The sequence below is a fragment of the Apis mellifera genome, linkage group LG13, assembly GCF_003254395.2.
Source record: "Apis mellifera strain DH4 linkage group LG13, Amel_HAv3.1, whole genome shotgun sequence".
NCBI classification, from domain to species: Eukaryota; Metazoa; Arthropoda; class Insecta; order Hymenoptera; family Apidae; genus Apis; species Apis mellifera.
This window is the reverse complement of record NC_037650.1, coordinates 3030450-3042563: the sequence shown is the minus strand read 5'-3', so window position 1 is coordinate 3042563 and position 12114 is coordinate 3030450. Positions and strand designations below refer to the sequence as shown.

Sequence of the window (12114 nt, the reverse complement as noted above, 5' to 3'; positions counted from 1 at the left end):
CATTTTATAATTTAAAATTCTTCCTTTAACGACTGTTTCTTTAATTATCAATTTAACCAATAATTGGTTTAGGTTTTTTTACGAAATACCGAATAACATGAAGATAGCAAAATCTGGTATTTATTGAGCAGCATTTTTTGGACATATTTGAGGATTATGTTTATTGTTTCTTATATATATTTATATAACGAATATATATATATATATATAAAATATAAGATTAATGACTGTTATATATATGTTATTTAAATATATATATTAATCAAATATTCTTAATTATTATACAATTATAAAAAGTCATATTAAAAAAAGATTAAAATAAAAAAATTATCTTAATGCGGATGACTTTTTTTTGTGTTAGTTTAAAAAATGTTTTGAATCCATTTTAAGGTATCATGCAGTATATTCAAATGAAAGTCGTTGACGATAATTCTAGCAAAAAAAAACAAATATATCGAATTTTGTAAAATGTCAACTGTAAGTCAAATTTCGGCTAAAAAATATATTTTTGAAAGTAATAAAAATATTCCTGTCAAGTATTTTCTACCGACAGAAGTTGCAGTACATAATACAGAGATTGATTGTTGGATCTCATATCATGGTGAAGTATATGATCTAAGTGATCTTTGTAAAATTTGGGCTAACAAAAGAGAGATTAAACCAATACTGGCTTATGCTGGTAAGGATATAAGTCATTGGTTTGATCACGAAAAGAATGATATTAAACATTATGTGCATCCTATTACTGGAGTATTGGTACCATATTGTCCTCATGGTCCGATTCCGGATGTAATACCTTCTGTGGTACCTGCTAATGACTGGCGAGCATTAGACAAATGTCCTTGGTGGTTAGACGAAAAATATAAAATAGGAAAATTAACTAAAAAAGCACGTCCATGTAGGATTTTAAACGTTTTAATCGGCATACAAGTTGTTATAATGGTAGAATCTAAATCTTTATTAAAAATGAAAATAATCTATGATCGACACGTTAATGAACAAATTTTATAAAGGTCTGTGAAGAAGATTCTATTAGACGTATCCAAGAACGTGCTCTTATTTATAACTCAAATTGCATGTTTTATACGTGGAAATTCGAAGGAAAGGATTTAAATCTCGATTTAACTTTGACAGAAAATGGTATTCCAGACGAACAAGATCGTTTTGCCGCTTGCGGTCTTCCCGATGATTACTATGTCCCGTGTCTTATGTGTTATTTCAATGATAATTAATTTTCTATCTGATAATATTAAAGTTAAATGAAAAAAGGATAAGAAAAATTTCAAGAGAAAATTATGAAAGCAAAATATACGTAAATTGTTATTTTAAGTAAAGTTTCCTACAATATCATCACACGTAAGACTTAAAAGCAATACAAAAGATGGCACCACGAATCCTTTATTCGATACGAGTTAACCTTTTATTCAAACGAAAAAAAACTTTATCTTGTTTAGGAAGTTTTTATAAAATTTTGCGACAATGTTTTCGTCCATAATTCGTACACAAAATTTAATTTCACGTATATTTCACGATAGATCTCGTTTTTTTTTAACAAACAAAAATATTTTACCAATTAATAACACGCAAATTAACGATTTCTCATCAAAATCTATGAAAGTAGCTATTTTGGGTGCTCGTAGCAAGACAGGTAATTTATTTAGGTTATAAATATTCGCGTAATTTTTTATATATTGATCGCACACCATCACATATAGGAAATTGCCTTTCATTATTTTTAAAACAATCACCTTTGATCGATGAATTGGCAATTTTTGATAACAACTCGTCTACTTACGGTCTTGCGTTGGATTTAAATTATATCGACACGAAATGTAAGGTTAGCACGTGTAATCATCCTGAAAAATGTCTCGAGGAGACGCTTCAAGGAGCGAAGATAGTGATGATCGTGACCGATAGAACATCCAACGAATCGAACGAAGTTTTAAAATCTAATGCAATTATATTATCAGATCTGTTACCGAATATTATTAAATTTTCACCTCAGGTAACGAGTCAATCTGCTTAATAATTACAAAGTTCTTTAGAAAGCAAAATTTTCAAGCTGCTTTCTTTCCTCCATCATCTTTATATCTATCATCGTGAAAATCAATATGCCAATTATAAATTCAACATGCTATGACACTATGCTTTTTTACACGCTTGATATCGTTGCTTTTTTATTTATTTCTTTTTTTTTGTTTTTTTTTTTTTATACGTAGTAGCTGACCTCGGTTTTTAACGCCCTCACAGTTTCATTAATTGCGAGCAGGTTGTTTTCGACATTCTTCACGGACGACGGTTCAGCAAGGACGAGGATATTTCTCTTTGATCATCTCGCATTTCTTTTATACCATTATTATTCTTTCTTTGCTTCGTCTATTTATACACTCGGCCAATCTTAGCCTCGTAAACACTTTAAAAACCGCTTTGCAAGGTAGTTTCAATTCAATTTGCATTTTTGTAGAAATCTTTCTTTCTTTTTTTTTTTTTCTTTTCTTTTTTTTTTCTCTCTCTCTCTCTCTCTTTTTAGGCTATGCTCGCGATCGTAATGAATCCGATAAACAGTTTAATACCCCTAACGATGGAAATGTACAAGAAAGCTGGAATTTACGAGTACAATCGCATCTTTGGCGTAATGAATTTCGAGTGTCTTAAAGCGAACAGCTTCACCGCGGATTTGATTAATATCGAGCCGGAATGCACAATGATACCCGTGATTGGCGGGGGCTGTTCCGAAACGTGCATTCCACTTTTTTCACAAGCGAAACCTTCCAACAAAATATCTCAGGTTATTAAATATTTTTCACATTGTCTTTCCTATTAAACAATTAATATAATAATCGTTCGTTGATTGATCAGGTGGAAGCAAGAAGATTGACATACGCGATAAGGATGTCCAATAATAATACGTTGAATCCAAGCGAAAATAAAGAAACGAATTCTTTCGCTTTGTCTTACGCTGCCGCTAGATTTTGCATGTCCCTTTGCAAAGGTATCGTGAATCGAATAATATATATATATAATATCTTCTCTACAATCGGATGAAAATTTATATTGTTAATAATCCATTTAGCTTTGCGGCATCAAGGAAACGTGGTGGAATGCGCTTACGTTAGATCCTGCGCGATACCGGAATTGACGTATTTCGCTGCCCCCTTGGAATTAGGCCCGAACGGAATTCAGAAGCATTTGGATATCCCACCATTGAACGATTACGAGTGTGAGCTTCTCAAAGCAGCTGTACCCCGTATAAAAAAGGCTATTAAATTAGGAGAGGTAGGATATTAGCATTTATAAATAATATTAGAGGAAACAAGATTATGTTTTTAATCCTTTTTTCTTTTTTAGACTCTCGCACTCGGAGACGACAATTCCTCTTCCGAATTGTGCTTGAATAATTTAATGTCAAATCCTAAATGTTTCTCGTAATAATATGGGAAAATAAATCTTGCTTATACGATATTTTTCAAATTTTAAAAAGTGATTATCGAATAAAAATTCCTTTTGATTGTTCGCTCAAGCGGTCGTTACACTTTTCTTTTTTCTTAGATCGCCTTAAAGAATCCTTAAACACCGAAATTACACATGCAAATGACTTTTGAAACAACTTAATACACTCTGGGTAATCAGATCCTGTTACCCGATAACAGTATTCTCTATTATTAATTCAAATTTCATGATTATACGTGGCTCGATTCCCAGAGGAGATCGTTTTTACAAATCGAAAGAGAAGGAATATTTTTAAAGCCACTAAATGCATACAATTATCATCTGAAATGATCAAGCCATTTTGTTTTTACTCAACTAACTTAACCTATACAATATATCCATATATAATCATAAAATTTGAGCTTTATAAAAAAAAAGTAAATAATTAACAATTGTAGAAAAAGATTGGAGAAATATATATTTAAATATATATTTTTTCTTAAATTTTTACTTAAGAAAATTATGAGATAATTTAATTTGAAATTCACCATCAAATTAAATCAAATAAAAAAATTAATTTTTTTTAAAATCATTTTTTAAATTTTAAGTTAATGAACTTGAATAAGTATATATTTTGAAAATATAATATAGAAATAAAATTTTCTATTAACTTTTTTACTTATTTTAATATAAATTAATGTTAAACTTTAAATACATAAAAATTCTTTTATAAAATATAAATATATTAAATAAATTATAACTAATATTAATATTTTTACCATATATATATAACGACCATGCTCTAATTACAAGAGGCCATCAAGAGTCTCGTTCTCAAGTTTATCGTGAAATTATACGCGAAACAGGGAACAAGTTTAACGAAGAGAGAATCGGGGAAGTACTTTCTGGATCTGATAAGAGCAGATACAGCCTAGGCCTCGAAAAGAGTCGTAAAGGAGGACGCGGTTTTCGAAGAGGCACCACATCATCGCGTCTCAGGTTACCAGGTAGATACGCGCAACAAAAGTAGAAGAAACTCGTCCTTTCCGCATTCCCGGCACGCCATGGTGTTCCCCCAAGTGCGCGACTCTGGACAAGATACGAACGAGTATCCTGCAGCTGGCCAACTCTTTGGGATTATTGGGGGTGTTGCGAATCCTTAAAAAAAAAATCCATTCTATGTAAAAGCGGTTCAAGTGACGTGATAATCTTTGAGTGTAACAATTAATGTTATTCGAATTCGTTCTTTGAAAATCACGGGTGTTTTGCTCCTTTTATATTTCGTCGATTCGTGGCCATGATCCGATGCTTTTAACGAAACGTCGAGCGCAGCTAATGCACCACTAGTCGGCCTTGGCAGAATCGTTTCGATGGAAATGATGAGTTAGAACGTAACAGTGATAAATGTTGATAGGTCGATGTTACGGATGGAATAAATCGATGAGTCGTTAATCGTAAAATCGTTTTGACATTTAGAAGAAGAATTTCGTTGGAGGATGATCGGTGAAGTTCGAAATTCAAGGTTTGAAATTATTGTAATCGGTTAATTTGATTGATTAATTGGAAATAAGATTGATGAAAATATCTATTGTTTCAACAATAAAAGATTGGAAAATTAAATGGAAATAAAAATAAACTATCGTGCATTAATTGTTGGTGAACAATGGAATTTTTTGAACGGGGAGCTTCCTTCGGCGGAAGCTTGAAACCGGATGTCTTGTTCATCGCATGTCTTTGACGGGATCATCATCGTGTACATACATAAATACTTTCAGCATTTACTCGATTTCTTGCTACTGCAACTTATACGTCGGTAGTAGCGCCGGCAACTCGCGGAGCAGGAAATTAATCGCATAGTTTCTCACGACATAATAGTTGCAATACTCTCTCGCAATTCCCGTACGTCAGAATCTCCATATCAAACCGTATCAATAATTGCTTTAATTAACCGTGGACCGAGATCTTAAAAATGCGAGACGTTTTCACTCGAGAACGGCTCCGTTAATAAATAAATTCCATTCGCATAGCTTCGCCTCGTAAGACGCATTTTCGACTAATGCGTTTCTTCGATCCGGATATTTTCCTTTTTTTTCTCTCTCTCTTACGACGCGAGTTGGAACGAGACGAGAAAATGACTTTTTTAATCGAGATTCCCCGCGATCGACGCGCCCTCGTATAACTGTCAACAATCGCGGCAGCGCCATCTAGAAATACCGCGAGGCTTGGTGGGCATTGGTATTCGAGCATTAGAACGCCTCACACGATCCGTTTTTCTTACCAATGGACTGGCGCCGTCTAGCTCTTTTCTTGTTGAAATTCTTCTAATCAAAGAGGTTATCGAGGAGGATTGCGCAGTATCGATCGGTACACTCCCGCTCAAGGACACTGCGGTGGATGACAGTGCTACTACCACGTCTTGCGATTAAGAGAAGAGAGATCGGTCGAAGGGAGGAAACCTGTCTCGATGTATCGCGCGTTCGCGCGTGAGAAAATCCTTTTGACTCCTTGTCAACAGCGCGACCTCGAGCACTACATTTTTCCCTTCCCTTCCCCCCGTGAAATTAAATATAACGAAATATATAATATTTTCGACGAAATCGATTTTATAGAACGAATTTATTTCAGCTTTTAGGCCGCTCGTATTTTTTCACCGCTGTTGTTAATTCGTCACCCGAAGGCGAAGAAGAGACGATCAACGCGTTCTAAGGACCGGTTATGAGGATGCGTTAGGAAGATAAGAGGATGCAAGGAGGGACAAATGGGAGGTGAACGTCCTCGAGCTAAGACCATTTGCTATACGAAAGCGTTAAGACGCTAATCGTATCAACCGACACCCATTGTGCGTGCACATATTATTTTATCCCCCGGCATGGGGGGTCCATCCCTCCTTACTATCTATACACCCTACACCCCCTCCTTTTTTCTTTTTCTTCTACAGCTTCGTATCCGATATAAATCGATCGATCGATGGTCCAATTTTCAACTCGAGAAAGGAATCTATAGGGTTGTCGTTTTCCGCCACCAGAGAGCCTCGCAGCAGCGCGCGGATACGTACAGCAACAATGGCGGGTATCGCAGGCCGTGGCTGGGAAGGTAGGTAGGAAAAAGAAGAAGTAGGGGGAAGAGCGGAAAAAAGAAAGGGATGATGGGTGAACGGCCGCTGAATGGCACGACCTTCCGAGGAGGCCGGTTGAGCCGGCCATACGACGTGATTCTGCATGTGCACTCCCCCGCAACAACAAGCTTCCGCGTTCGGAGAAGAAGCGCTCGAGGTTAGGATCGCGGCTCGAGCCGCCACTCGTGTGGAGTAAAAATGGGATTCGTGTACGATCGATGTCGAGGAAATTTCGTCCTCCCTCCAATGTTGCTCACAGTTAGCCAGTTTTGTCCGCGTCAAAGCGAAAGTGAAGGGAAATTGCGAGTATCGAAAAGAGGAGAGGAGGGGAGAATAATATCGATGGATCGGCGAGCGGTTATTGGTACGCTCGAAGGCGATATTAAGCCGATTCGTTACGCCGTTACCAGGGAACGTTATCTGGCTGGCGTTGCACGGCTGGCAGAAGATAGCGCGCATACCTGTCCCTACAATCCGCATAATCTTATTTAAGTACGGTTCTAATAATAGTCGGGGCGAACTTTTTGCCCGGCCTGGGTATTAGCCGGACGGGTATATCCTATTTTCTCTCATTGTCAATGAAAAATACCTCGAGCAAACCGGCTGTGTACTCGCAGAAATACGGCCGAGCTCTCCTCTCAGCGGCGCGCAACGGGGCATAGGAGTGCAGTGACTCTGTGTACCACGGCTAACCTCGCACAGATCGTCCACTACTTTCTCTCTCTCTCTGTCTATCTCTATCTCCCTCTCTCTTCCCCGCCTTTCACTATTTACCCTCCCTCTTTCTCTATCCCGCATTCAGATCCACCTACATCATCGCCATTGGCGCCTTCGCGATCCTCCATAGAGATCCTGCCAAGGAGGAAAGGAGAGGAGGGGGGGAGGCATTGTTGCCACGAGCTTTTAAGGGCAAAGGCGTAGTTCATGCGTCGGAATCGCAAGGAGGTCGGCTTGTTTATGCTTTCCTGGTAACCAGATTGTCCCTCCCCTCCTCCTCCTAGATTCGTATCCAGAATCTAGTCGGTTATTCACGAAGTTACGATGTCGTTAAAATCCGTACCGATCCATTCGAATAACTCGATCTTTTTTCGCGATGTTCGAAAAGAATGTTTTTTAATTTTAAGTGGCATTAATATATTCTTGCATATATAAAAAATTGTATATATAAGATTACACGTAAATAAAAATACTTTTTATTGGAATATATATGTATGTACTTTTGTGCGAGCATATCTGCTCACCATGAATTCTTAGTTGCAAGAGTAGAGCCGAAAGAGGAGAATCTTTCGCGCAGGCGGCAGTGCACGCTTTAGTGAACCTAGACCTCGAGGGCATCCTTGAACTTGAGGATACCCGTGAGGGGTACAGAAGAGATCTATGCGTTGGCACACACACACACACATATGGTTTATTATACTCTATTCCATCCGCTCAACTTTTAGGCAAAAGTCGAACGATTTTTTGAATAAAAAGGTTCTTCTTTTTTCAAAACAAGAGTCATCGTTCGTGTTTCTTCATTAAAATTTATTTACACGTATGTAAAATATTGGATAATGTATTTATGAATAATATCTATCCAGAGTGATGCAGAAAAGTAAGATTCGTACCCCCTTAAGAATAAAAAACAAATTCTTTCTTAATACTTGCGAATAAAAAAACGATTCGAGAATAATTATAAGTTACGACACACGGATAGTTTCTTTCTTGAGAAACTCGCGTAATTTAAGATCAACACAGGGAACCCCGCCGCGAATACCAATTTTGCATAATCGCTCGGCTTCTCTTCTTCTGTATCGGGGGGGGGGGGGAGATATTCACGCGTGCTTATTTCAGAATGTTTAAGCAACATCTTTGTATATAATAGCGAGACGCATGGACACGTGTAATTGTGCAAATTTAAATGTAAATACAGGAACAATAGGAAGTAGTGCCAAACTCGGAAATTTAATAGTTGAACGACGAGGAGAGATGCGTTTCTTGTAAACTCGCGCTCCTTGAGATTCTAACTTTCCGTTTCCGCTGTGTAATCGCCTTTAACTATCCGTGGCGTATAATTTTATCAGTTTTCTAAGCGTTACGTTCGTGTCTAAGATCTGTTAGTATTATACACATTTCCTTGTCGTAATGGACGAGTGTTCGTGTTGTATAAAAGCTCGATCGGTAAGTTCCTTTCTTCAAACACTGCTATCAGGAATTTTTTCCAAGTTTGCTTTTGAAAGTAATATATATATATAAATTCCAGGAATATTATTGCTTTTAATTGAAAACTTAACAAAGTTGTAAAAATTTTGAAATGTAAATGAATATTTTCGTATCGATCGAGAATGATTGGAATTGTATCTTCTTAATTAAAATTTTTGAAACAAATTCTACAGCGTACTCTTCGATTCTCTTCAACATTTAACGTAATAAATAGTTACATAACGTTGGTTGTCGTAAAGTGTCGCGTTTCATGGGTAGAGAACGTTTTCCTCACCGTAATCCTTTTACGGACATAGATCGGCTAATGAGATCTTTTTGTAACGAGATGTATTTGTTACCGATGGAGCAGGATTGTTGAAACGTGTATATATATAATAAATCAATATCAAAGTCTTCTATCGCTTTGAAATTGAATTTTCAACGAACGATGTTCGATCGAAATTTCAAAGGATCTAATGGGATTAGAGTTACAACAGCTCTTTCGATAAGGTCAGATTGCATCATGTCATACTACGACTACCGATATATAGGTTGCTAATGAGGAGTGCACGGTACTCTGCGGTTTACCGCATGGATACCTTCATCAACTTTTTGATAGTCGCTCAGATCCGCTATAATAACAATAATCATGATGATGATGACGATGATGATATTGATCGCATAACGACGACAATAATCGTAATGTACTTTTTAATAAACTTTTTAATCCTTTGCGAATGATAAAAAGAAATGCTCGAACCGAGTATTTATTTATAATTCAACGAATATGCGGGGATCGAACGAACAAAATAAAGAAATTCTCTTCGAATTTATATATATATATATCGTAAAAAATTTTTCCAAGATTTTTTCGAATATATTTTCTACACTCGACGCACGACACGAGATTTAATCGTAAAGGCCGGATGTAATGTAAACGCACGTTTTGTAATCCCGTAAAATTATTCGTGCACACGGTCGAGATTACGTAAACGAGATTGCTGCCTCGGTGACAAATTCACTCCGATATACGTTATATTTTTCACGGATCGGATTAGATAGAGTGCGCCTCGTGCACGTTGGGGATAACCTATACGGATCTATGGGTGACCGCTCTTGCGTATAACGCGGTAAATGAAGACACGCGAATGTGGTTAGAGACACAGCTGAAATTCGAGATCGATCCACGCGCGTTTTCCTGGATTATAATTCATTCCCTTGTGTTTTTAAGGGGAAAAAATTCGATACGATACTTTCGTAATCGTATATGCACTACACTTTGGAAAATATATCGATGCAACTTTCGATATAACCGCCAGTTTTCAGATCGAAACTTTTGAACTCCGCTCGACGAGAGTTTTAAATGGAATTATAATACGCGTAATACGTTCCTTCGCGACAATAGCCCCGCTCATTTACCATAATGTCGTATTGTTCCCGATTGTAGAGGAACACACCCCACACGATTCCCTTGGTTTGAACGGGTTACAATCTGTATAGAGCTTTTCACGATTATTATAAAATCATTTTCCTTTCTACCATTGCAGTCGCACGGGATCTTGATTTAAAGGAGCATTGAGGGGACTGCCGACGTTATGCGCAGTGGGATTATGCGCATTGTTGTCGTGCGCATGCCCCGTGTGCTCGTATAAATTACGTCACCTTACTTTTCCATTCTTCGATAATCGATATATCATCGATTTTGATAAACGATTCGTTCGATACGATATCGCGCCGATTCAAATGTAATCGCACCTGTTTCGTAGCGTATCGTACCCGTAAAATATTTATCTCACTTTTTCTTTTTCTCTCCTTTTTTTTTTTTCGAGAATGGCGATTTCACGGGAGAGAAGAGTGGAAAGCATTTGGCCGAGAGAACGGGGAGATTTTATACACGTAGCGGGCGTGCCGGAGGGTGTGAAATCTTGCCGAGATTTATCTTTGACTCTACAATTTGCTCGTTTCGAGTCCAACCAAGGAACGAACTACATCACGAGCGATGCCTTTTTATCCGTTTTATCACGGTACCTGTTTCCACCTTCGTACCGTAAATCTTCGAAAGGGAACACGGTGCATCATGGTCTTTGTGCTATAACAAGAGAAACTATCGTTTCCATTCCGCGACCGATAATGATTTAATGTCGTTTTCGAAAGTGGATCAAATTTTTCTTCTCCAAGTTGAAATTGAATTCTATCGAGATCGAAAAATTAGGATCGCAATTCTTTGATAAAATTTAAAGCGAGCATTTATCAATTGAGATATTTGATAATAATTTTTAATATTTATATATTTTAAGCAATGTATCTTTTTTATACGTCCAATCGTTTATCCATCATTAATTTTTTAAAATCGTTTAAACTTATAAATCTATTTCTCTTTTTTAAACGCTCTCATTTAACTCTTTAAAAGATTAAGAAACATCGATCGTTCGAGATCCAAATGCTGCGTTCAATCATTTATCACACAAACGTAACTGCTATCCTAGCATAAACATTCACTCGATCCTCAATAACTCACTCAGAGACGCAGATTTCATCGCTCGTATAACACGTTTAAACGCTTTATATATAATAAAAAAAAGTAATAAGATATTACGTGTAACACGATTAATTATTCAAATTTGCAATTAAAATTTAATTCTCTAGTTTTTTCTCATCAAGAATTATATAGCTTTAAAAAGAATATTGACTTCCAACATATTTGACTCGTAAAAATATACATACATCTTTTGAAGTACCTGTAAATAAAAAGAACGTATTAATTGAATCGAGTATTTCAACTCAAAGAGATTCGACAATACAGAGACAATAGTGACAGAGACTGTGACACGCTATCCAGTAGAATTTAATTTACTTTACCGTAAAAGGCCCATTTTGCATCCAGTTGTTGCGATTATAAAACATAACCTCGTTCATACGAACGGATCGTTCATCTCATCGTTAACCGCCTCCGCGAGCTACCGCGCTATCGCGGATATATCCACTCGTAGAAATTGCGAGGCGGAAAGATGGCGGAGAAGGAGAAGGGAAGCGAACTCGTCGTTAACTCTAACGGTCTCTCTAGCGATCTCGGTAGCCCCGTCTATGATCTTACGACCATCTGATCCCCTGCCTCTTCTCTTGAACTTAACAACGCGTATAAACGGTTGAGCGCGCAATTCTCGTTCGAATTGTTTCGAATTGTTATGGATTTCACGATTTTTCTCGAACGCGATAATGGTCGAACGCGTATATATATAGAAAAAATTTATTTATACAATTACGACGAGGGAGATCGAAACGTATTTAATTATATCCTTCTTATCCGCCGGAATATAAATTCGGTTTTATCTCGCGTCCACTTCTTTCTCTCTCCCTCTTTCTATTTGATTATTTCTCGTCTCGGGCTC

General features: G+C 37.0%; 2 protein-coding genes across 2 annotated transcripts; both read left to right on the top strand.

The window, feature by feature from the left end:
• The first annotated feature begins 468 nt into the window (after positions 1-468).
• Positions 469-1232, top strand: LOC726852 (cytochrome b5 domain-containing protein 1). The gene is made up of 2 exons (XM_026444789.1): positions 469-942; positions 1014-1232. Exons 1-2 carry the CDS (start codon positions 469-471, stop codon positions 1230-1232), a joined length of 693 nt encoding a protein of 230 aa, XP_026300574.1.
• A 131-nt stretch (positions 1233-1363) lies between these two features.
• LOC726838 (probable malate dehydrogenase, mitochondrial) lies at positions 1364-3530 on the top strand. Its single transcript, XM_001122556.5, has 6 exons — positions 1364-1648; positions 1716-2005; positions 2531-2788; positions 2860-2992; positions 3074-3276; positions 3349-3530. Exons 1-6 carry the CDS (start codon positions 1480-1482, stop codon positions 3427-3429), a joined length of 1134 nt encoding a protein of 377 aa, XP_001122556.2. The 5' UTR covers positions 1364-1479; the 3' UTR covers positions 3430-3530.
• The last annotated feature ends 8584 nt before the right edge of the window (positions 3531-12114 follow it).